At 46.9% G+C, this 26038-nt stretch overlaps 1 protein-coding gene across 14 annotated transcripts in view; it reads right to left on the bottom strand.

The window, feature by feature from the left end:
* Window positions 1-7714, bottom strand: part of Sbno1 (strawberry notch homolog 1) — a 53631-nt gene extending 45917 nt beyond the window's left edge. For 5 of the 14 annotated variants that reach the window (XM_076561279.1, XM_076561277.1, XM_076561275.1 and 2 more), the window contains exon 1: window positions 7110-7256. Coding sequence is in view for 3 of the 14 variants with exons in the window: in XM_042268073.2 (XP_042124007.2) it covers window positions 7557-7601 (45 nt within the window). In the remaining 11 variants the exon portion in view is untranslated. Of the gene's footprint in view, window positions 1-4578; window positions 4679-7109; window positions 7295-7556 lie in introns of those variants that run through there. The other 9 variants (XM_076561280.1, XM_076561274.1, XM_076561271.1 and 6 more) reach the window with 6 other exon arrangements.
* Between the last annotated feature and the right edge of the window lie 18324 nt (window positions 7715-26038).

Raw genomic sequence — 26038 nt, forward strand, 5'->3', positions numbered from 1 at the left:
TTCATGGGTCTGAGCAGATGAAGGGACATCATCTGCAAAGCAAGAGATCAGAAAGAACAGACGTTCAAACTCACTAGTGCTCCAATATAGTCAAGTTAAAAAAACAAAACAAAACAAACAAAACTCTCAACTCAGTTTCTTCATCTTCAGACAGGACTAAGAACTAACTTCTGGAGGTATCTGCTGAATATGTGAGTGAATGATTGAATGGGGGGGGGGGGGAGCGCGACCACAACCTGAAGTGAATATTTGCAGCTGGCTTTTACCTGTTCTGTTCTTTTCTTTTGACAAAGTTTCACTATATGGAGCCTAGGCTGGCCTTGAAGTCAAAATCCTCCTGCATACTGTGATTACAGTTGTGTGCTAGGTCTTAATTTTTTTTTTTTTATTAATGAGTAGTGTATAGTGGCACACGCCTTTAACCCCAGCACCCAGGAGGCAGAGACAGGCAGACCTCTGCGTTTAAAGCCAGTCTGGTCTACAAAATTAGTTCCAGACCAGCCAGGGTTGTTACACAGAAAAAACCTGTCCCCAAAATACAAAACAAGACAGAATTTTTTTTTTTTTAATGGTCAGGCACAGTGGTGAATGCCTTTAACTGTAGTACTTGGCAGGCAGAGGTGGGCCAATACGCCCGCACATGGGGGGCAGGACACGTGTGGACGTAAATGAAAACAGTCAGCTCTGTTACCTTTCCAGTGGGATCCATTTCAGGTTGTGAAGCTTTTGCAGGAAGCACCTTTACTAAGCCATCTCCCTGGCCCTTAACTATTATTTTGATAAACCTGAGTATATGAAAAGATCTCTCTTCTTTCATATAACTGCTACACCACTGTACTTCCCAGACTACAAACTTAGGGTTTCTATGGCTGTTAAGAGACATCAAGACCAGGGCAACTCTTATTAAGGAAAACATTTAATTGGAGTGGCTTACAGTTTTAGAGGTTCAGTCTATTACCATCATGGTGGAGAGCATGGCCGCATGCGGGAGACATGGTGCTGGAGAAGTAGCTGAGATCCTACATATTGCAGGCATCAAAGTCAACTGAGACACTGGGCAGTATCCTGAGCATAGGAAACCTCAAAGCCCACCCCCCCACAGTGACACACTTCCTCTAATAAGGCCATACTCACTCCAACAAAGCCACACCTAACAGTACCACTCCCTATGAGCTTATAGGGGCCAATTACATTCAAACTACCACACTACCCAATAATTCATTTCTAAAATAGTTATATAAAAGGGCTGAGAGTTTGCTGAGTGGTTATGATCACTAACTGCTCTTGCAGAGGACCTGGGATTTGATTCGCAGCACCCACACAACCATCTGTAACTCCAGTTCCAGGGGAATCCAACACCTTCTTCTGGCCTTCTAGGGTACCAAGCACACATGTAGTATACATACATATATGCAGACAAACATCCATACATATAAAATAATTAAAATTTTTAAATTTAAATTTTTTAGCCAGGTACCTTTAGGCCCAGCATCTGGAAGGCAGAGGCAGGCAGGCAATTCTATGTGAGTTCAAGTCCAGCCTGGTTTACAGAGTGAGTTCCCAAACAGCCAGAACTACAAAGAGAACCCCTATCTTGAAAAACCAAAACCAAAACCAAAACAAACAAAAACCTAAAAAAAAAAATAGTTCTACAAAATACTACTTAAGTGTCTCACATCTAGTTTGTGCAGATAATCAGCTCTAAAGGGAATAGACAGTTATTTCCAGCTGTACATAGATAGTATCATTCAGCAAGTATGGGCATGGTGGGGAAGGTCTTTAGACCAGCACTCAGGAGGCAGAGGCAGGGCGGTTCAAGGCCAGCCAGGCCTACAGAGTTCCAGGATAGCTGGGGCTACCCAGACACCCTGTCTCAAAAAAACAACCAGTTTTTTTTGAAACTCTTATTCTTAAATAGCATAGGGGCGTAGGGCGGTGGTGGCGCATGCCTTTAATCCCAGCACTTAGGAGGCAGAGGGAGGTGGATCTCTGTGAGTTCGAGGCCAGCCTGGTCTACAGAGCAAGATCCAGGACAGGCACCAAAAGCACACAGAGAAACCCTGTCTCGAAAAACCAAAAACAAACAAAAAAACAAAAAACAAACAAACAAAAAAAATAGCATAGGGGCACAGGCCTAGAACTCTAGCTACACAAGAGGCTGAGACAAGACAGATTCCCTACTCAAACCAGGCTGAGTTCGGGCTAGCCTGCAGGTTTTAGTAAAAGCCTCTTTCAAAATAAACATCTCTGCCAGGCGGTGGTGGCACACACCTTTAATCCCAGCACTAGGGAGGCAAAGCCAGGCGAATCTTTGTGAGTTCAAGTCCAGCCTGGTCTACAAAGTGAGATCCAGGACAGGCTCCAGAGCTATACAGAGAAACCTTGTCTCGAAAAAACAACAAACAAAACAAACAAACAAAATAAACACTTCAAAAAGGTCTGTGGGCATTACTCAGTGCTAAAGAAGGTGGCTAGCATGACCAAGTTCCTAAATTCAAATCACAGAAAGACGACTGGCAGACAGACAGACACAGAAACTGACACACAGCCCACTTCCAAAGCATGCCTGATTCAAGACTCAGCTTCAGTTCTACATCAGACCAGACTGAAGACTGACTAAATTTGAAGAAGCCTTCAATCCCAGCACCTGCAAAGTGGTGGTAGAAGGATAAGACATCCAAGTTAATGTTCAACTATACAAGGAGTTCATGGCTAACCCAAGGCACAGATAACCCTGAAAAACATAAACAGAGTCAAGTGTGATGGTGCACGCCTTTAATCTCAGCACTTGGGAGGCAGAGGCAGGTGGATCTCTTAAGTTCGAGGCCAGCCTGGTCAACAAAGTGAGTTCTAAGACAGCCAGGGAAGTTTCACCTCAGCACTCAGGAGGCAGAGGTAGGTGGATCTCTTTGAGCTTAAGACCAGCCTGGTCTACAGAGTGAGTTCCAGTACAGTCAGGGATATGTAGAGAACTTGTCTACCAAAAAAAAAAAAAAAAATTCTGGAAAAGGGAAAGCAAAATTCTTTATCACCAATACCTCAAACTTAACTGACTGATACTTTTTTTGAGTCAGAGTGTTATGTGGCTCAGGGTGACCTTGAATTCCTAATCCTGAATATAGCCCCCCAGTGCTAGGATTACAAGTCACACACTCTGATACCTTTAATATTTTTTATGAGTAAGTTTTTCTTTTCATCCTCAGCATAACCCTAGAGTATCCTCCTGTAGGAGCTAAAGCCTAGAGAAAGAAAGACTGTACCAAAGTAACAAGGACACAAGCTTAGAGTCCAATTCTAAACCCAGGAGACCAATACCCAACTTCTCCACAATCCTGCCTTCCCACCCCACTATGTGGTGTTCATATCAACAGGCTCCACATTCCTGAAGTTCAATGTGGAAGGTAGCATGTGAATCCCACACATGTAAACACAGCACTGAGCCAGTTGGTCTACACAGGAACTTCCAAGCAAGCCAGGGCCATATAGTGAGACCTTGTCTCAAAAAAGGCTTCAGCAGAAAAATACTGCATGAACATGTAAGACTGTTTACTGGGTAATTATTATCAATATCTCCTCATATATCACATACACCTATTAGGCATTAAAAACAATCTGGAGAGCCAGGTGGTGGTGGTGCAAGCATTTAATCCCAGCACTCGGGAGGCAGAGGCAGGCGGATCTCTGTTGAGTTGAAGCCAGCCTAGTCTACAGAACGAGATACAGGACAGGCACCAAAACAGAGAAACCTTGTCGCGAAAAAACAAAAACAAAAAACAAACAATAATCTGGAAATGAGTAAGGGCCTGCCTACCTTACATGCAAATGTGACCCCACTACAAATGGGACTTAAGTGCCTACAGACTTTTGCTATTTTCCTGGGTCTTGAACTGATCCCTAGCTGTGGTTGACAATTTAAAAGGGGGCTAACTGTCAAAGTAGCTTACAGTATTATAGTCAACATAATCAAGTATTTCAGTATAGAGAACCATTCCAAAACACACAGGTATTTCAAAAGCAAGCATTTCATGAGATTTTGTGTTTTATGCACTAGCTTTAGGTCACAAACATTTCTTACTGTAGGATATAAGAAAACCTCCTGGAAATAGTTTTCTGCTTTGTTATACCCCAACAAATAAGTTTATCTGATATGTTCTGAGCCACCTTTCACTCTGACTTCCTGCTCTTCAAGAACCCTTCCATTAGCTGAGCAATGGTGGGGCGCGCCTTTAATCCCAACACTTGGGAGGCAGAGGCAGGCAGATCTCTGTGAGTTCAAGGCCAGCCTGGTCTACAGAGTGAGTCCCAGGACAACCAGAGCTGTTACACAGAGAAACTCTGTCTTCAAAAACAAAAACAAAACAAAACAAAAAAACCCTTCCATTCATAAAATGTTCTGTGGTATCTTACCATTGTCCTAAAGTTGGACAAATTCAAAACTTATCAAAGTGGAATCTGTCAATTAGCATATAAAAACCAGTCATTTTAGTTAGTAGTTTTCTATTTAAAAGCAAAAACTCTCAGAAACTGTCTGTACATGAACTTTTAAAAGATTATAGAGCCAGGCATAGTGGTGCACACCTTTAAACTCAGCACTCAGGAGGCAGGGGCAAGAAGATCTCTGTAAGCCAATCTGATCTACATAGTGAGTTCCAGGACAGCCAGAGCTGTGTAGCGAGACCCTGTCTTGGAAAAACAAAATAATAATAATAATAATAATAATAATAATAATAATAATAATAATAATGACATTCATTGGAGAGGAGGAGATGGGTGCACAGTGCTCCCATGGCTCCCATGTGTGGAGGTCAGAAGGCAGCTTGTTCTCTCCTTCCACCATGTGAATCCCAGGAATCAAACTCAAGTAGTCAGACTTAGTAGCAAGTGTTTAACTCATTGGCATCTTTAGATGAACTTTAAATGTGAGCAAGCAAAGCTTGGGGGCCTACTGTACCTCATGAGAGACTACTTGGTAGGACCAGACCAGTGTTTTCTTGCCCTTGGCAGGGGGCAAGCCTCAACTCAAAGTTCAACTTAAACACAGAAAAGCACCAAAACCACACCTACACACAGAAGAGGTCTTGGAAGCACAACTTTTCTAAAGCACATAGAAGACTGGACACGATGACAACAGTGCAAGCCTGCAATCCCATTATCAGGGAGGTTGTGACAAGAAGATCTTGAGTTGGAGGCTAGCCTAGCTACACAGTGAAATTATAACGAGTCAGTCTCAAAAACAAAAAAACCCTAAAAAAATAAAAGCTTAGAATCACCATTCTCAGCTGGACGGTGGTGGCCCTGGACTATAATACCAGCACCAAAGACCGAGGCAGGTGATCTCTGTGAGTTCACAGCCAATCTGGTCTACAGGGTGAGTTCTAGGACAAGCCGGGTCTACACAGAGAAACCCTGTCCCAAAAAGCCAAAATGAACCCCACCATATTATCCCTTTTTAAGTAGTACTTCAAAGAATTTAAGACATATAAGAGTGTTTAACACATAACATTATTCAATAAACCAATAAACATAGGCTCTCTTTTTCAACATTTATACAGCAACTAAATTGGAGTTGGATTTAAAATTCTGAAGGGAGTTGCATGGAATGAAGTTAAACTGCAAGTCGAAGCCAGAAGAAAGAAGTCTTCTCCCATCAGCTGGAAAAACTATATAAAGATGGAAATTAACGTTCCTGAACTATCAATATTAATGTCCCACTGAAGTCACCAGAGGCAAATGCCGTCTCATTCTAGAAATTCTGTGTAAATGCATCGTTTGCACAACGATTCTTTCCCCAATGCTTATGAAAATCAACCCTGACTTTGGGGCATTAAGACTGTTAACCGGTAGAAACTCTATGCAAATGCTAAATAAGTGGACCTGCTCTAGGACACTTTGAGTTTGACAGTTCGCTGGACCCTCCCGGATGATTCTTCAGAAGCCTTCTTCCACCTTTATTTCTCAAAGTCCAGAGAATATGAACATTTTACTCAACATACATGGCAAACAATCGACGTTTAAAGGTCAAAGGGGACCCGTTTTTAGCCTTCCCTCAACACGTGTTCAGCACAAACTTCCGGGTGCGGTTACAATTGGCTGCGCAATTCAATGGATTAAAACGATGCTTTCTTGGGTTCTCATTTTATCTCCCACCTTCCCCCCTCGCGCACGCTTCTCAACCAGAGACTCCCCCGAACAAAAGCATCCCACAGCAAACGGAGCAATCACATAAAAAAGAGCTTACTAAATGAGAGCATCAAGTTAGTGGCCCGCAAACATTAACCAAACTGAAGCACAAAGCCGGGAGAGAAAGGGGAGGAGCTGGATGCCGGGGTCAGGAAAGCAACAATCACACGGGTTCGGACAAATCCAAGGCTTCGGAGCGGTGGAGTTCACCCCACGCCACTCCCGGGGAAACACCGGCAGACACGGCTTGGAGGAACTTGGGCGCTCACCACATCCAACACTGCTAAGGTGAGCAGATGCCCAACCGCCATGGCTCGCCTCATGGACTCGATTCCGAAGTCTGGAGCAGAACTCACTTCGGGGGAAAAAGGCGAACCCACAACGGCGAGACGTGAAGGTGTCCCCCCCGCCCCCGCCACGTGCCCCCCGACAACACCCCACCCGCCAGGGGGGATCGAGGTCCGGGAAGGGCGTCCCGGTGCCTCTCCCTCGCGCTCCCGAAATCGGGAGCGATGGGCCGGAGAGACTCGAGCCGGGGAGACGGCGAAGGAGGCGATGCCCCGGTGGAGGAGTCAGCGTGCGCAGGGCCGGGCTGCCCGGCCTGGGAGCCGCTCCTCCGGGCACGGGACGGACAGACAGCGGGACTCCCGCAGAGCCGGCGCTGCCTGGCAGAGGACGCCGGAACCAACCAACCAACCACCGGGGCGGCCGGCGGCATGAGAACGAGCAGCGGGCCAGAGACGCCCCGACAGCCGTCAAGGGGCCGCCTTTCCTCCCCCACCCGCCCGCCCGCCCGCCCGCCCGCCCGCCGCCGCCGCCGTCACCACCGGCCCCCCACACACGGACCCCGAGGAGCGCTGGTGGGAGTGGGAGGCTGTCCGGACGGACGAGCGCGGAAGAGGAGACAAGGGCTGAGGGGAAGGACTTACTTTCCCCGCCGGAGCCGACGCCGGAAGAGCTTCTCCCGGTCCGTGAGGAGCGCGTGAGGAGCCGGAGGCAACGGGAGCGGGAGCGGAGGCGGCGGCGGCGGCGGCGGCGGCGGCAGAAGCAGCGTCCGGCTCTGCCTACCTCCCCGCCGCCATCTTGACGCCCCTCCTCCCAACCACCCCCCCCCCGCCGCCCCGCAGGAAGAGGGGGCGGGGCGACGGGTCAGGCGCGGCGCGCGCACGCACGCACGCACGCAGCGCGCGCCGCGCCCCCACGTGACCCGCGCGCCCCGGGGGAGCCCCGTCCCCCTGCTCCGCCCCGCCTCCTTCCTTAGGTGGAGGAAGCTGACTTCCCCCACCCCCCCACCCCACCCCCATCTTGGCCGCCCCTCCCCCTCCGCCTCCGCCACCGAAACCGGATTCCGCCAGGTCCCCCGCTCCCCCGGGTACCAGTGATGGGATATCCGAGAGGATTCCGGGACCCAAACGGTCCATATTACCGCGGCTCCGGGGTGGGCGAAGGGTGAGGGGGGCCGGGTTTCCGAGGAGGGGGAGGGGGCAAGGCGAAGGCGGCCTGAGACGGTCACGTGTCCGCTGCTTCCGCCGCCGCCGCCGCCGCGGAGTGAGACCTCGCGAGAATACCGTTTCCCCCACCCCCCCCCACCCCACCCCACTCCCCACCCGTGCTGCTCCGCGGGCTGTCGGGAAGAAGGTCGCCTTCTCCCGGGTGCCACCGGGAGGTCAAGCCTGTGCGGCCGCGCGCATGCGCGCCCCACACCGGCCGTCGTAGTCGGCGGTCGAGCCCCGGGGCTATTTTCAGAATCTTGGCGTTGGGTAGCTGCGACCCGTCGGGCCCTTGTGGAGTTTTTTTGTCACTTGACGAGCTCCTCAGAGAGCATGCTAGAAAAAAAGAAATATGAACGTAGTCATTGCTTTGGAGCTCGCCTGAGCTTCATTGAACTTCATTGACTCGGAAACCCGCAGTGAGTCCCCGGGCTCGTCCGTCCATGGTCATTATCTCGTGTAGAACGGTGCCGGACGGTCCTGATTCTAGACTCTTCACACACGCCCAGGCACCTGCATCCACCACTGCTCTCCATTAACGATTGCTGCATACCAGACTGTGCCCCTTCCCTTGTTCGTTTTCATGTTTTCATTATTCTTAAGTGGCCTAACAGACTTACTCATTAACTTCTCCGTCACCCTTTTGCAAAGTCTTTCTGAGGAAGCGGCTTGACTCCGTTACTTAGGTGATAGGCACGCCTGGACGATTATTACCCCCTTATGGCGGAGCAACTTTTTCGCCCTGTGCTGAAAACCAACTGTGCACTCATGTTTTGACAGTTGAGGTTAAAGTGTATGAACTCAGCCAGACAGTGGTGATGCTTTAATGCCAGCACTTGGGAAACAAAGGTAGGCTGATCTCTGAGTTCCAGAGGCCAGCCTAGTCTACAAAGAAGTTCCAGGACAAGCTACAAAGAGAAAAATGTGTAACTCTTCCAGACAATTATGGGCATGTGTTCTAATTTGCTTTTCTATTGCAATGATAAAACAATCACCAAAGGGCTGGAGAGATGGCTCAGGGGTTAAGAGCACTGACTCTTCTTCCAGAGGTCCTGAGTTCAATTCCCAGCACCCACATGGCAGCTCACATCTGTCTGAAACTCCAGTTTCAGGGGACCCTGACACCCATGGCAAAAACACAAATGCACATAAAAATAAAATAAAATATATATATAAAAAAAAAACAATCACCAAAACCGACTAGGGGAAGAAAAGTTTATTTCATCTCAACATTTTACAGTGCATCATCCAGACCGGCCAAGGCAGTTTCTTTTTGTTGTTTGTTGCTCTGTAGACCAGGCTGGCCTTGAACTCACAGAGATCCGCCTGGCTCTGCCTCCCGAGTGCTGGGATTAAAGGCGTGTGCCACCACCACCGCCCGGATGGGAGTTTCTTGAAGTGGAAACTGAAGCATAGATTATACAGGAGTTCAGCTGCTTACTGACTTGCTTTCTTATACAGCCCAGACCCCCCCCCCCCCGTGGGCTGGGCTCTCCTACACCAATTAAGAAAATGCCCCACAGAGTTCCTTATAGACCACTCTGTTGGAGGCAATTCCTGAATTGAGATGGTCCTTTTGCCAAGTATGTCTAAGTTTAGGTCAAGTTAGCAAAAACTATGACAGAGGGGAAGCATAGAGAGCTTTAATAATTATTTTGACTTTGTATGCATACATTTGTATTATATCTATGTTTTTTTTTTTTTTGTTTGGTTTGTTTTTTTGAAACAGGGTTTCACAGTATAGCCCTGGCTGTTCTGGAAAGCCTCTGTAGACCAGGCTGGCCTTGAACTCATAGAGATCTGCCTGTCTCTGCCTCCCATGTACTGGGATTAAAGGTGTGTGACACCTGGGAGAGATAGCTCAGAGGTTAAGAGCACTGACTGCTCTTGCAGAGGTCCTGAGTTCAATTCCCAGCAACCACATGATGGCTCACAACCATCTATAGTGAGACCTGGTGCCGGCAGAACACTGTATACATAATGAATGAATCTTTAAAAGAAATTTGTTTAAGTGTGTGACACCACTGCCTGGCAGTGTTCTTATCTATAGGAACCGAAGAATTCAGACTGGAGAGATGGCTCAGAGGCTAAGAGCATTGACTGCTCTTCCAGAGGTCCTGAGTTCAATCCTGGACAACCACATGGTGGCTCACAACCATTTGTAATGAGATCTAGCTCCCTCTTCTGGCACACAGGCATACATGCAAGCAGAACACTGTATACATAATAATAAATAAACAAATCTTTAAAAAAAAAAAAAAAAAAGACAGAAAGAAAACAAGTGAAAAATTGTAAGACCAGCTATGGTGGCAAAAGCCAGCACTCAGGAAACTGAACCCAGGTCCTCTAAAAGTATCAACTGCTCTTAACCACTACAATTCTCCAGCCCCCTCAATGTTTTCTCAATATAAATCCTTTTGTAGCCAGGTAGTGGTGAAATGCCTGTGTGTGTGTGTGTGTGTGTGTGTGTGTGTGTGTGTGTGTGTCCATTTGTAATTGACCTGGGAACTGTACAGACTACAAAGTACCTTGTGATAGTTCAGCACATGTGTACCCTATACACACATCAGCCCAGGGTATGTGGCCATAGTGTAGCTTAAGGCATTTGTTTTCCTCAGGGACATTTGCCATTGTCTCCCTAACCCTCTCAGAATATGTGATCATCTGTCAGCCATAGTTAACCTACTCTTTCCAGCTTTGAACCTAACTCAACACAGTCCTGATACAGTCCCTTCCCCAGCCTCTCCTACCCATCCTCTTTCGAGGCTCTGCTAACCCATATTCTTGACTGGGTACGAATATGTCGTGCTGGGACTGACCTGAGTGGGCCCTTACACACTCAAGCTAAGCGCGCTACCACTGAGCTGTACCTCCCTCTTTTTACTTTGTTGTTGTTGTTTGTTTTGTTTTTGTGGGTTTTTTGTTTTGTTTGGGGGGGTTGGTTTTTTTGTTGTCATTGTTTGTTTGTTTTTTGTTTTGGGGGGGTTGTTTATTTGTTTGTTTCAAGACAGGGTTTCTCTGAGTAGCCCTGGCTGTCCTGGAACTCACTCTGTAGACCAGACTGGCCTCGAACTTACAGAGACCCACTTGTCTCTGCTTCCTAAGTGCTGGGATTAAATGCTGGCTAACATTATTTTTAATTATGTTTACTGAGGGAGGGAGTAATGTACACAGAGTGCAGGTGTCTCCAGAAGAATCAGAACTCGGGAGCTGGAGTCGCAGGTAGTTGTAAGATGCCTGGCATGGGTACAAGGAATTGAACTCAAGTCCTCTGGGAAAGCGGTGTATGTTTCTAACCACTGAGCTATATCTTTTTACCTTTGAGACAAGTTCTGACTAAGATTGACAGGTTAACTTGGAAATCACTCTATATCCTGGCCTTTATTTTTTTTTGTTTTGTTTTGGTTTGGTTTGGTTTGGTTTGGTTTGGTTTTTCGAGACAGGGTTTCTCTGTGCAGTTTTGCGCCGTTCCTGAACTCGCTTTGTAGACCAGGCTGGCCTCGAACTCACAAAGATCCGCCTGGGGGCTGGAGAGATGGCTCAGCGGTTAAGAGCACCGACTGCTCTTCCAGAGGTCCTGAGTTCAATTCCCAGTACCCACATGGTGGCTCACAACCATCTGTAATGAGATCTGGCGCCCTCTTCTGTATAGATAATAAATAAATAAAAAAAAAAAAAAAAAAAAAGATCTGCCTGGCTCTGCCTCCTGAGTGCTGGGACTAAAGGCGTGCGCCACCACTGCCTGGCTATATCCTGGCCTTAAACTTGCAACTAGCCTGCCCCAGCCTGCCGAGTCAGTCTCCTTTTTTTTGGAAGACAAGGTTTCGGTAACTTTCCTGTGCTGGCATTGAACTCTACTTGGAATCCTCTTCCCCCATCGACCTAAGTAGCTGCAATGACAGGCTTACACCAACCAAACCTGGATCTGGACAGGGTTTCTAGTCCCAGCTGTCCCGGAACTCACAACCATCCGTCTGCCCTTGCCTCCAGAATGCTGGGATTAAAAGCGGCATGCCTCACCACGCCCAGCATGGCTCTGTATTTCTCAGGCCAGCTTTTTAGCTTATGTATAAATGAGAGCACATGGTATTAATGGTTGTGTGCCTGATTTGTTTTCATTTCTGGGACGGCATTCCAGTGTGTCTCACGTTGCTTCAAACGACACAGGTGCGATGCTCATGGCTGAACAGTGTTCTTTTTGTTGTTTAGATAGTGCCTCATGTCGCCCAGGTTGGTCTCAAACTCTCCTTGTAGCCATGGGTGGCCTTGAACTCTTCATCTACTGCCTCCACCTCCCAAGTGGCTCAGATAGCAGGTATGTACCCCTTCGCTTGTCCACACCATGTTTTCATCATCCAGTCACCCACTGATGACCCCCGAGCTTCATTCCACATCGTGGCTTTAATGAACAGTACCATAATCATGCCAGTGCAGATATCTCTTTAACAGATGGCAATCCCTTTGTCTAGATCCCTGGTCATGGGATTGTACTGTTCCTCCTTTTTTTGAGGTACCTCCATACTTATGTAGACTCATGGAAGGTCTATATTAATTTATATTTTGATCAACAATATATGTAAGATGTAGACTAGATTAACTGTGGTGGAAAACCTGAATTCGATATGGGCTTCCCCATTCCACTGGCTGAGGTCCCCGGATTACCTCGGCGAGAAAAAGTTACCATGCACAAGCACTCATCACTCTCTGCCACCCGACTGGGCATGCACTGTGACCAGCCAAGGCTTCCACTGCCCTGCCTTCCCCACCCTGATGAACTAACTACATCTCTTCCAACTGCGGGCCTCCGCCACCCCTTTCTCCCAAAACTTGCTTCTTGGGTATGTTGTCACAGCAATAAGAAAAGTGATCAAAACAAGTCCCTTTCCCTGTACCCTTCCCAGCGTTGTTTTTTTAAGCTTTGTTTTTTTAATTATGTATACAGTGGTGATGATGATGATGATGATGATGATGATTATATATACAGCATTCTGCCCAAATGTATCCCTGCAGACCAGAAGAGGGCACCAGATCTCATTACAGATGGTTATGAGAAACCATGTGGTTGCTGGGAATTGAACTCAGGGTCTCTGGAAGAGCAGCCAGTGCTCTTAACCTCTGAGCCATCTCTTTAGCCTCCCTTACCAGCATTTGTAATTGAGTTTTTTGTTTTGTTTTGACACAGGGTTTCTGTATAGCCCTGGCTGTCCTGGAACTCACTCTCTATACCAGGCTGACCTCCAACTCAGAGATCTACCTGCCTCTGTGCCTCCCAAGTGCTGGGACTAAAGGCATCCGCCACCATGCCTGGCTGCAATGATTTTGTTTTTCATTTTATTTTCTATAATAGCCTTTCAAACTGGGGTGAGATGACATTTCCTTGTACTTTGAATTTGCATTTCCCTTGCAATGTGATTGAGCACTTTGTTTTTCACATATCTGTTGGCCTTGAGCTTGAAGAAATCCACCTGCCTCTACCTCCTGAGTGGTGGGATTAAAAGCCTGGCCACCACACAGATCATTTTTTTTTTAAAGGAACATCTATTCAGAGCAAGAGTGGCGGCGCACGCCTTTAAACTCAGCACTTGGGAGGTAGAGGCAGGCACATCTTTGAGAGTTTGAGGCCACCCTGGTTTACATATGGAGTTTCCAGTGATACCCTGCTTAAAACAAACAACCACACACAAAAACAAACAAACAAAGCCTATTAAGGCTACTTGCACAATTTATTTTTTTTAATATATATTTATTTTGCATGCAGTGTTCTACCTGCATCCCTGCAGGCTGGAAGAGGGCACCAGATTTCATTACAGATGGTTGTGAGCCACTATGTGGTTGCTGAGAATTAAACTCAGGACCTCTGGAAGAACAGCCAGTGCTCTTAACCTCTGAGCCACCTCTCCAGCCTCCTACTTGCACAATTTTAATCCTCTTCTATTATATAACTTTGCTACTATAGTTCGAGCACATTCTGTATTGGATGAATACTTAGTAGACATCTTTTCATTCGGTAAATTGTTTCCTTTGCTACAGGGATGCTTTCTAATTAAACATAATCCCACTTGCCCATTTCTTTTTTGACCCAAGTTTTGAACTCATATCCAAAAAAAAACAGTTGTCTAAATGAATGTCCTGAATATTACATTTTCTTCTAACAGTTTCATAGTTTGTGGTCTAACATTTAAGTCTTTGATCCATTATGGCAATTTACTATAGTAAGAGATAGAGGGTATTTAGGAAAAAAGAAACGCATGAACAAAAGACAAGGTGAATGCCATGGTTCAAGCTGGTAAAGGCACTTGCCACCAAGCCTGACAGACCTGAGTGTGATCCTCAGGACCTACACAGGAAGAGAAGCAGCTCCTGCAGGCTGCCTCTGATCGCCACATATGTGTCGTGGTACACATGCATCTACATACATACACACCAATAAAAAAGTAATAAATGTAAAAATGACAGGGTTGGAAAGCTGGGCAGTAGGGAGAATGTCTTTAATCCCAACACTGGGAGACAGAGGCAGCCAGATCTCTGACTTCGAGCTAGCCTGGTCTACAGAGTGAGTTTCAGGACAGATAGAGAAAACCTGTCAAGAAAAAAAAAAAAGACAGTGGGAGATGGAACTCATTTTTTACAGTGCTTATCTAGTATGTGAAAAGCCCTGGGTTCAATCCATAGTACCATATAAAAATGGGCACTGGATATGCACCTGTAATCCAAGCTCTGGGAAGGCAGAGGCAATAGATCAATAATCAACGTCATCAGCTACTCCACAGTGAGTTCAAGACCAACCTGGGCAAGCCACATGAGGTCATGTCTCAAAGTTGTTTTGTTATTTTTTTTGATTGTTTTAATAAGACAGAAGCCAGTGACATAACCAACCTGATGACATGAGTTCCACCCCCAGAACCCACAGGGTGAAAGGAGAGATCCAACTTCCACAGGCTGTCCTCTGACCTCCACAGAAACACATGTCATGGCAGACAGAGGCTTACTCTAATACACAAAAGAAATGTTTAAGAAAGCAAGAGCAGGGCGGTGGTGGCACACACCTTTAATCCCAGCACTCGGAAGGCAGAGGCAGGCAGATCTCTGTGAGGTCGACGCCAGCCTGGGCTACCAAGTGAGTTCCAGGAAAGGCGCAAAGCTACACAGAGAAACCATGTCTTGAAAAACCAAAAAAAAAAAAAAAAAAAAAAAAAAAATCAAGATTGCTGGGTAGTGGTGGTGCATGCCTTTAATCCCAGCACTTGGGAGGCAGAACCGGATGGATCTCTGTGAGTTTGAGGCCAGCCTGGTCCAGAGAGTGAGATCCAGGACAGGCACCAAAACTACACAGAGAAACCCTGTCTCAAAAAACCAAAAAGAAAAAAAAGAAAGAAGAAAATTAAGTTGGTTTTTGTTTTGTTTTGTTTTGTTTTGTTTTGTTTTGTTTTGTTTTGTTTTGTAGATAGGGTTTCTCTATTACAGCCTATGGTCCCCCAATCTTGTTGCACTCTGGGACCAGTTGAGTACTAGTTTTGACATAGAGACCTGACCTGGGTGCTGACCAGGGTTTCTATCCCAGAACTCTCTATGTAGACTAGGCTGTCCTGGAAATCATAGACATCCCACTACCTCTGCCTCTTCAAGTACTGGGATTAAAGGCATGTACTACTAAACCCAAGCCTTAAGATTTATTTTTATTTTATGTGTATTAGTGTTCCCGTGTCCTTGGAGGTCAAAACAGGGTGTGGGACACCTTAGAACTGGAGTTAGTTGGTTGTGAGCTGCCATATGGGACCTGGTCTGAGCCATCTCCCCAGACCCTTTTTTTTAAAGATTTATTTATTATACATACAGTGTTCTGTCTGCATGTGTTCTTGCAGGCCAGAAGAGGGCATTAGACCTTACTACAGATGGTTGTGAGCCCCCATGTGGTTGCTGGGAATTGAACTCAGGACCTTTGGAAGAGCAGTCAGTGCTCTTAACCACTGAGCCATCTCTCCAGCTCTCCCCAGACCCTTTTGTTTTGTTTTATTTGTTTTTGGAGACTGGTTTTTTGTACCCTTGGCTGCCCTGGCACTCAATCTGTAGCCCAGGCTGCTCTTGAACTCACAGAGATCTACCTACCACTGCCTCCCGTGTGATGGGATTAAAGGCATGTGTTACCACTCCCCGTCAATTTTTTTCTTTTAATAAAAATAAAAATTTGTAAAAGGCCAAAATAATACAAGATTTTTTCCCATTGATAGTCACTGGGTAACTTAAACTGTAGTGCACAACATAGCAGGCAGACAGAAGTGTGCCATGCCTTACAAGCAGAAGGCAGTAGTGCATGCCTGTCCCCCCAGCACTAAGGATTCAGAGTTCAAGGTCAGCCTGCATTACAGAGTGGGATACTGTGTAAAAAACAAACAAACAAGGGGGAAAAGAAAGACAGATGGAGGCAGACCTGCAGGAAAGACATCTAAGGGACTGCGGTTAATCTGTTGGTGCTGCTGGAACGCTATCCTCCACGGATAACCGCCATCACGGCCATCAGAGCAGCTATGACTACTCAAACCAGACAGGATCGAGCCTCTTGGTTCCTGACATTCTCTCAAGAAGGAGGGTGTGTGGAGGGTCACTGGACCCTGGCCTGAAATTCCACCCTTCCCTCCTGCACCTCCCAGCCAGCTGTGTGCAGTTCTGCCCCATCTGTATGTGGCTGGCAGAATGCAGAGAAGACAGGGGGGTTGACTGAAGGGGAATTCTGCAGCTATGGGGACGTTCGTGATAGTGGGAGATTTTCAGGTGGGACAGCTGATTTTCAGTCACCTGTACCTGTAAGTAAGCCCAGCCAACTCATTGGCTCCCTAAGGTGGACTTGGGTGCCCTCTGAGGAGGGAGACATTGGTTCAAATCTGTCTAAAATAAAGTTCACACAAGTGTCTTCATAACTAGGGAGCATTCACTTTCCAAGTGGCCCCCAATCTTGTTGCATTCGGGGACCAGATGAGTATTAGTTTTGACGGCCCGACCTGACCTGGGTGCTCCCACTCTGCCATACTTTCTAAGCATCCACCCATGTACCTGCTACTTCCTCTCATAATCTCTTTACCTTGAAGCCATCTGAAAGACGACATCCCAGGAGCTGCTTATAACTGGGCTCGTGTACACAAGTTTTAAAGGCAGGGTTACCGACTCCAGCAAGATTGGGAGAAGGGAAAGATTGGAGGCCTGAAGGCCATTGGAAAATGACCATTTTTTTCTCAACTGTGGTAGCAATTATTCAAAGAAAGATGCCTCTGCATTTGCTCTCATGCATATATGTGGATATGTTTCTGTGTGTGGGATTTCTTTGCATGTACATGGAAAGACGATGTGATAAACAGTTGTTATTAGGGTATAGCAACTGAAACACCGGGAGATTCTTTGCTGGGGGGAGATGCTTACTTAGGGCACACCCAGCACAGAGATGCCACTGACAGCAGATGACTGAGAATCCTATTTGGGCACAGTGCTGACCATTTACCAAGCTCTTCTCACATCATTCTATGCCTGCAAGCACGCTTACATGTTAGCAGGGAGGGACCCAAGGGCTAAAACCCAAGGGGCTCCTCTGTTCTGGAGATCAGCGCCTACACAATCTAATGAGCATTCATCCAGGAAAAAGGAAAAGCATAAGGACAAGAGTGCCGCAAACAGCTGACACAGCCGTTTGTGGTCTCCGTGTGTACCTGTTTTCCTCGATACAGTGTTGCACGGTGTAGCTCAACTTAGCCTTGACTCCCACATGTTCCTGACTGAGATTAGAGATATCTGTGTGCCACCATGCCTAGCAACAGAGCTTTCCTCCTCCTCCTCTCCTTCCTCCTCTTCCACTTTTTATTATTTATTTATTTATTTATTTATTTATTTATTTATTTTTAGTTTTTCGAGACAGGGTTTCGCTGTGTAGCTTTGGTGCCTTTCCTGGAACTCGCTTTGGAGACCAGGCTGGCCTCGAACTCACAGAGATCCGCCTGCCTCTGCCTCCCGAGTGCTGGGATTAAAGGCATGTGCCACCACCGCCCGGCTCTTTTTAAGTTTTATTTATTGTTGTTTTATGTGTGTGTTTTGCCTGCATCTATGGATGTATACCACTTGTATGCTTGGTGCCCACGTAGGACAGAAGATGGTATCAAATCCCCTGGAGGTAGATTAACAGGCAGTTGTAAGCTGCCGAGTGTGGGCGCTGGGAAACAAACCCTGGTTGTCTGCAAGAGCAGCAAGCACTCTTAACCATCAAGCCATCTCTCCATCCACTAAGTCCGGTTCCTTAGTTTTGGGGAATATTATTTTAAAGTGTGTTACTTCTGTTTATGTTGCATTTGTTTAACTCTGTGAAGGTGTGTTACTGTGCCTGTCTAAAACACTTGATGGTCTAATAAAGAACTGGCCAATAACAAGGCAGGAGAAAGGACAGGCAGGGCTGGCAGGTAGAGAGAATATATATAGAGAGAGATTTGGTAGCCAGAGGAGGAGGACACCAGAGGCCAGCCACCCAGCTACACAGCAAGCCACAGAGTAAGAGTAAGATTTACAGAAGTAAGAGAGCAGGCAAGGCCCAGAGACTAAAGATAGTTGGGATAAGTTAAGAAAATCTGGCTAAAGGGCTGGAGAGATGGCTCAGAGATTAAGAACACTGACTGCTCTTCCAGAGGTCCTGAGTTCAATTCCCAGCAAACCATATGGTGGCTCACAACCATCTGTAATGAGATCTGGTGCCCTCTTCTGATCTGTAAAGAGATCTGGTGCCCTCTTCTGGCCTGCAGTCATACATACTGTATGCATAATAAGTAAAAAAAATCTTTAAAAAAAAAAAAGAAAAGAAAAGAAAATCTGGCTAAAAACTAAGCCAAGCTAAGGCCAGGCATTCATAATTAAGAATAAGCCTCCCTGTGTAAGTTTTTTGGGAGCTGGGTGGCAGGCCCCCCAAAAAAGAGAAGAAACAACTAACAACACCTTAGGATGGCTGCACGGTGGTGGTGATTTTCTTTACCTTCAGTCGACCCTTGTGTTCATATTCACTCTAGGCATTTGCTATGGCAAACTTCATGTTAGCCTCAGTCTTTAAAAATGTTTATTAATTGTGTATGTGTTTGTATGAGTGTATGCCACATGTGTGTGGGTACCCACAGAGGCCAGAGGCACCAGATGCCCTAGAGGTTAAATACAGGCAGTTGTGAGGCATCTGACATGGAAGAGTCTCCTCTGGAAGAGTCATACAGAACCTTAACCACTGAGCCATTCCTCCAGACTTGCTACGGTTCTTTCTTTCTTTCTTTCTTTCTTTCTTTCTTTCTTTCTTTCTTTCTTTCTTTCTTTCTTTCTTTCTTTCGTTCTTTCTTCTTCTTTTTTTTTTTTTTTGTTTTTTTGAGACAGGGTTTCCCTGTGTAGCTTTGCGCCTTTCCTGGAGCTCACTTGGTAGCCCAGGCTGGCCTCGAACTCACAGAGATCCGCCTGGCTATGCCCGCCGAGTGCTGGGATTAAAGGCGTGCGCCACCACTGCCCGGCTTGCTATGGTTCTTTCTAAGGCTTGGACAAATGGGACCCGTGTAAGGTGGTCCCTCTCTATCCACAGGGGCTGGCCCCAAAACCTGGCTCCAGGATGCCAACATTTGAGGATATTAAACTCCCCTCTTTGTTTTGAAGTGATAGCAACTTAATTTAACATGATCAAAAAGGTAAGAAAAGAATAAAAGAACAAGAGATACCTGTGTGTGGCAGCCCACACCAGCAATCCTGGGACAGAGGGATCTCTGTGAATTCGAGGCCAGAGGCCAGCCTGATCTACATAGTGAGGTGCAAGACATCCAGGACTACAGACTGACAGACACCCTGTCTCAAAAAGGAAAGTGGTGGGCTGGGAAGAGATGTTTAGGTGGAAAAGTACTTGCAAATGAGGAGCATTTCATCTGTAAGTCACCCCCCAACTCTCCCAACCCCCCCAACCCCCGCTCTTTGGAGCTGGGCATTATGGTTCATGTTTGTAATCCCAAAACTGGGGAGACTGAAACAGGCTGGTCCCTAAGGCTCACTAGCCAGTGCGCATAGCATGTTTGATCAGCCCCATTCCAGTGAGAGACCCTATCGATGGTACCTGAGGAATAACATCCAAGGGGCTCCTCTGTCTTTTACGTGCACCTGCACACACATGTGCACCTGCGCACACATGTGCCCCTGTGCACACATGGGAAGTCTCTAGATACATTTAATTCTCATATTTAAATTTTTAATGTCTCATTTTACATCTTTCTATATAATTTAACATACCTACACAGTTTTGTTTTGTTTTGTTTTGTTTTTTTTTGTTAGTTTGAGGAAAGGTCCAAGTCCATGTATGCCAGGCTGACACTGAACTATCAATTATCCTGCCTCAGTTTCCCATTTATCAAAATTATAGAAATATAGGCTGGAGAGATGGCTCAGCGGTTAAGGGCACTGACTGTTCTTCCAGAGGTCCTGAGTTCAATTTCCAGCAACCACATGGTGGCTCCCAACCACATGGTGGTTCCCAACCACGTGTAATGAGATCTAGTACCCTCTTCTGGCCTGCAGGCATACATGCAGGCAGAACACTGTATACATAATAAATAATTTTTTTTTTGTTTTTGTTTTTCGAGACAGGGTTTCTCTGTGTAGCTTTGAGCCTTTTCCTGGAACTCACTTGGTAGCCCAGGCTGGCCTCGAACTTACAGAGATCCACCTGGCTCTGCCTCCTGAGTGCTGAGATTAAAGGCGTGCACCACCACTGCCTGGCATAAATAAATCTTAAAAAAAAAAAAAGTTATAGAGGGCTGGAGAGATGGTGCAGTGGTTAAGAGCACCGGCTGCTCTTCCAGAGGACCTGGGTTCAATTTCCAGCACCCACATGGCGGCTCACAGCTGTCTGTAATCCACTTGTAGGGGATCTGACACCCTCACACAGACAAATGTACACACAAGTAAATAAATAAAATATTAACAAAAAAATCATAGAAATTTGCCACCATGTCCACATTATTTTTTTCTAATTTTCAATAATATTTTAGGGTTTTTATATGTGTAGGTGTTTTGCCTGCATATGTCTGTGTACCACGTACATGAAGTGGCCACAGAAGCCCCCAAAAGGGTATCGGACCTCCTGGAACTAGAGTTACAGACCATTGTGAGCGATCATGTGGGTACTAGCAATTTAACCCTAGTCCTCTGGAAGAACAAGTGCTCACAACTGCTGGCTGAGCCATCTCTCAGCCCTCTGAAACTATTTTTAAATTAAGCTGGGCATGACGTACAAGTCTTTAATTCCAGTACTTGAGAAGCAGAAGCAGGCAGATTTCTGTGAATTCAAGGCCAGTCTGGTCCACAAACCAAGTGCCAGGCCAGCCAACCAGGACTCTACTGTGAGACCTTGTCGTCGTCACCCCCCCCCAAAAAAAAAAAAAAAAAAAAACAGAGTGTGGTGATACATGCCTTTAGTCCTAGTACTTGGGAGGCAGAAACAAGCACATCTCAGAGTTCCAGGCTATCCTGGTCTACAGATCTAATTCCAGGACAGCCAGGGCTACACAGAGAAACTCTTTTTTTTTTTTTTTTTTAATGTTTTGGAGTTTTGTTTTTTGTTTTTGTTTTTGTTTTTGTTTTTTGAGACAGGGTTCCCTGTGTAGCTTTGTGCCTTTCCTGGAACTCACTATGTAGCCCAGGCTGGCCTCGAACTCACAGAGATCCGCCTGGCTCTGCCTCCCAAGTGCTGGGATTACAGGCGTGGGCCACCACCGCCCGGCGTTTTGGAGTTTTTACACAGCTCTGTTCTTGCTGACTGGCTGGCTGACAAGTTTTTTACCTCTCCCATGTCCTCATCTGCCCTCAATTCTTCCTTACATTTGGGCATCATCCCTACCAGCACCACGATGCTCCATCACTGTCTTCCAGCTGAGAAACCCTGTCTTGAAAAGTAATTTTAACTATTATCCTGTACATATGTATGTAAAAATAGCCTCAAATTCTCTTATTTGTTTGTTTGGTTTTTCCAGACAAGGTTTCTTTGTGTAGCCTTGGCTGGCCTGAAACTCATGGAGAGCCAGCTGTCTCTGCCTCCTGAGTGCTGGGATTAAAGGTGTGTGCTACCACACATTGCGATTCTCTCGTTCTCTCTCTCTCTCTCTCTTTTTTTTTTTTTTTTTTTTTTGGTTTTTTGAGACAGGGTTTCTCTGTGTAGCTTTGCGCCTTTCCTGGAACTCACTCTGTAGCCCAGGCTGGCCTCGAACTCACAGAGATCCGCCTGCCTCTGCCTCCCGAGTTCTGGGACTAAAGGCGTGCGCCACCACCGCCCGGCTTCTCGTTCTCTTTAATTAAAATTTATTTTATGTGTATGGCTGTTTGGCCTGCACGTCTGTGAACCACTTGTGTGCCGGATGCCTGCGGCGGCCAGGAGAGGGCGTGAGATCTCCTTGGACTGGTGACTGTGAGCTGCCAGGTGGGTCTCAAACTCTCGACAGCCCTGCCTGAGTCTCGGGAGTGCTGGATTTACAGGTGTGAGCCTCCACACCCAGCTCAGAGGGGTGAAAATGGGAAACTGTTTAGGCAGAGGGTGCAGGACTAAGAAAGTAAACAGGAAGGGTGAGGGACGCCGAAGGGACACACACTGGCAGCAGGTTCCACCTGGCAGGCTGGAGGAGAGCATTCCGGGGGCGTGAGCAGAGAGAGAGGCAGCTCTGGAGGAGCGTCAGGAGTGGCCGCCCCCTGACCACCTAAGGCAGCTGTTCTGTGGGTCGAGACCCCTTTGGGGTCACGTGTCAGATATCCTGCAAATCAGAGATCTACATCATGATTTATAACAGTAGCAAAATGAAGGTTATGAAGTAGCAACGGAAATCACTTTATGGTTGGGGGTCATCACAACAGGAGGTACTGTATCAGAGGGTCTCAGCATCGGGAAGGTTGAGAACCACTGACCAAAGGGAAGGAAGGGTACAGCCCGGTTGTTGGAGGCCTTTCTGTCGAGATCAGTGGGACTTGGGGCCTGAGTTTGTGCCACCACTCCGCGATTCTTTTCAGAGACTTCCTTAGCTTGGAATCTTTTTTTAATTTTATTACATTTAAATTTTTTATTTCGCGTCTGTGTGTATCTGCAGAGGACAAACAGCAGGAATCAGGTCTCCCCTTCCACCATCTGGATCCCAGGGATCGAACTTGGGCCATCGGGCTTGGTGGCTGGTGCCTGTACCCACTAAGCCTGCTCACCACCCCTAAGCTGAGGTTTTACTTGGTTGCAGAAGAAAATTCCAGGATGAGCCAGCATGGGTATAACTCTGGCAGGCCTGGGACTCACTATATAGAGCAGGCTGGCCTGGAACTCATAGAGATCTGCCTGTCTCTGCGGCACAAAGTACTGGGATCAAAGGCGTGCACCACTGTGCCCAGCCAGCTAAAGAGTCAGTGTTTAACAAGGAAGAAAGTTTAAGTATGGGGGTAAACACAAAGCAAGGCCTTCAAACAAAGACCTGTACATATCTGAGTGTGTTTTCAGCATCTAATGACAGAGTCATGCTTATATCTCTTGAGCAGTAGTTGCATATGGGATTTTGGAAGCCTTTGGAATTTCATTGCTCAAAGGATCTCTAGGACCCCCACCCCACCCCAGACAAGGTCTCACTTTGAAGTCAAATGGTTTCTAATTGTCCTCTCTCTCCCTCTCTCTCATTCTCCATCTTGCTTTCTCTGCAACCAGGTCTCACCCTGTTGCAGTCCTACCTGGCCTGGAACTAGGTAAGTAGACCAGAATCCCTGAACTCCAGAGATCCGCCGGTCTCTGTCTGAAGTTCCGGGGTTAAAGGTATGTGCCACCACACTCAGCAACTCCTCCTAGTCTCTTCTCCTTACTTTGAAAAGTGGGGGTACATGTGCCTTTGAGGGCTCCTTGCATAGAATTGCGATCTGATAGGGTCAAAGGAGCAATCTTACAGCTGATTCACCAGGGAGGTTCCTGTGAGATTCCCGGAAAATTACAGAAAGGGAGAAAGGCTGTGCCTTGCAAGCCTCGTGACCCAAGCACGGACTTCTGGAGACTGTCATCTGCCTCCATATGTGTGCTTTCACATACACACACACAAAGAATAATGGCTCCACCTTCGTAGAAATTTTGTTAGTTGTACTGGGATTAAAGGTGTGCACTGGGCCGAGCGGTGGTGGCACTTGGGAAGCAGAGGCAGGCAGATCTCTGTGAGTTTGAGGCCAGCCTGGGCTACTGAGTGAGTCCCAGGAAAGGCGGAAAGCTACACAGAGAAACCCTGTCTCGAAAAACCAAAAAAAAAAAAAAAAAAAAAGGCGTGCGCCACCACTACCCAGCCTTGTGCTGGAAGTTTTGATTCTCAACTTGCAAGAGGCTTCAACCAACTCTAGGGTGAGGACCTCCTTCCCTTCCCAGGTCGCCCTAATTTGTCCAGTCTATCGTGCCTCACTCCAGCACTCCTGGAGTTCTGGCTGCTGGCACAGAAGCTCTCTCTGGGCGTGTAGCAAGAACCCGAGGAGAGTGACTGCCACTGACAGAGTAGAACCACCACTCGGGGCAGCCAGTCCAGGAAGAAGAAAACAGGCTCCACAGAGGTCCTTCTCCAGCTGGTGACCAGCTTGCCCACGTTCCCCCTAGTGACAGGACACAGCGCACGGTAACAAGGACTCATGACATGACCTAGCCGGTGTTGACAGAGCTGAAATATGAACTTGAGGGATTTGCAAGATGACACAGAGGGTCGAGGTATTTGCTGAAAACCTAGGATCAGAGTTCAATCCTTGGAACCCACCTGATGGAAGACGAGAACATACAGCTATAAGGTGACCTCTGACCTGTGACGTTCATACAGGCTCTGTGGCATTGGCACACGTACACATACACACAGAGAAAAAAAGAAAAGTGAATTTGAGCTGAAAATCCAGCACAATTCTTTAAGGACCTAGATGGTCAACCCCCCCCCCCCCCCCCCCGACTCCTCTGGCCTCATCTCAATTCCCTCAATCATCCAATCCCAGCTCCATAGCTTGTTTGTTTGTTTTTAAATTTCCTCAAAACCTCTTAGTGTTTGTGTTTACCTTTCCCTGTCCCAAGACATGATGGGTGGAGGGTGGGCACTGACTGAGGGCTTTGTTCATGTCAGGCAGGGGTGCCACCACTGACCTGTGTCCTGAGCCCTTCTTTCGGGGTGCAATTAATGCAAATTTAATTTTATGCAAATTAAATTTCCACGTTTTCTTTGGGTTAGGGGGTGGTGATTGAGGGATGGTCTCACATAGCCCAGACTATGTACGAAGCCGTTTGAACTCCTGAGCTGCCGCCTGCCTCTACCCACCGCGTTCTGGGAATACAACTTATGCCATCAGGCTTCACCAAAGCTGCCGGATTCAAAGGCAGTTTCTCTGACTTTATCAATGTAAAGAAGCAAGCTCAGGACCCCTTGTGGTGGCGCACGCCTTTAGTCCCAGCACTTGGGAGGCAGGGGCAGGCGGATCTCTGTGAGTTCGAGGCCAGTCTGGTCTACAGAGCGAGTTCCAGGACAACAACTAGGGTTAGAAAGAGAAACCCTGTCTCAAAAAGAAACAAACCACAACAAAGAATCAACTTCAGTTGGACCTGCAGGATCTTGAACTTATGATCCTTCTGCCTCCACCTCAGATGCTGGGATTGGAAGCATATAGCACTGCACTCAGTTTATGCTGGCTGAGCCTAGGATCAAATCCATGGCTTTATGTAACATCAGACACATGCACTCCAACTGAGCTACATCCCCAATCCTATTAAGTTTGGGTTTCTGATTCTACTTGTATGGCTAGGCACCACTTACATGCTTAGTATTCACAGAGGCCAGAAGAGTGTTGGATTACCCTGGAACTGGAATTACAGACAGTTGTGAGCTTCCACATGGGTGACAGGAACTGGGCCTGGGTCCTCTGGAAGAGCAGCCAGTTCCTTCCCTCCACCTTCCTTTTTTTTTTTTTTCCCTAAAGATTTATTTTATTATGTATACAGTGTTCTGCCTGCATGCATGCCTGCAGGACAGAAGAGGGCACCAGATCTAATTACAGATGGTTGTGAGGTTGCTGGGAATTGAACTCAGGACCTCTGGAAGAACAATCAGTGTTCTTAACCTCTGAGCCATCTCTCCAGCCCTCCACCTTCCTTTTTTTATTTTAATTTTTTCCTTCTTTCTTTCTTTTTTTCTTTTTGGTTTTTTGAGACAGGGTTTCTTTGTGTAGCTTTGTGCCTTTCCTGGAACTCACTTGGTAGTCCAGGCTGGCCTCGAACTCACAGAGATCTGCCTGGCTCTGCCTCCGGAGTGCTGGGATTAAAGGCATGGGCCACCACTGCTTAGCTCTGGCTAGTTTTATATCAACTA

Source organism: Peromyscus maniculatus, chromosome 23, assembly GCF_049852395.1.
Source record: "Peromyscus maniculatus bairdii isolate BWxNUB_F1_BW_parent chromosome 23, HU_Pman_BW_mat_3.1, whole genome shotgun sequence".
Taxonomy (NCBI): Eukaryota; Metazoa; Chordata; class Mammalia; order Rodentia; family Cricetidae; genus Peromyscus; species Peromyscus maniculatus.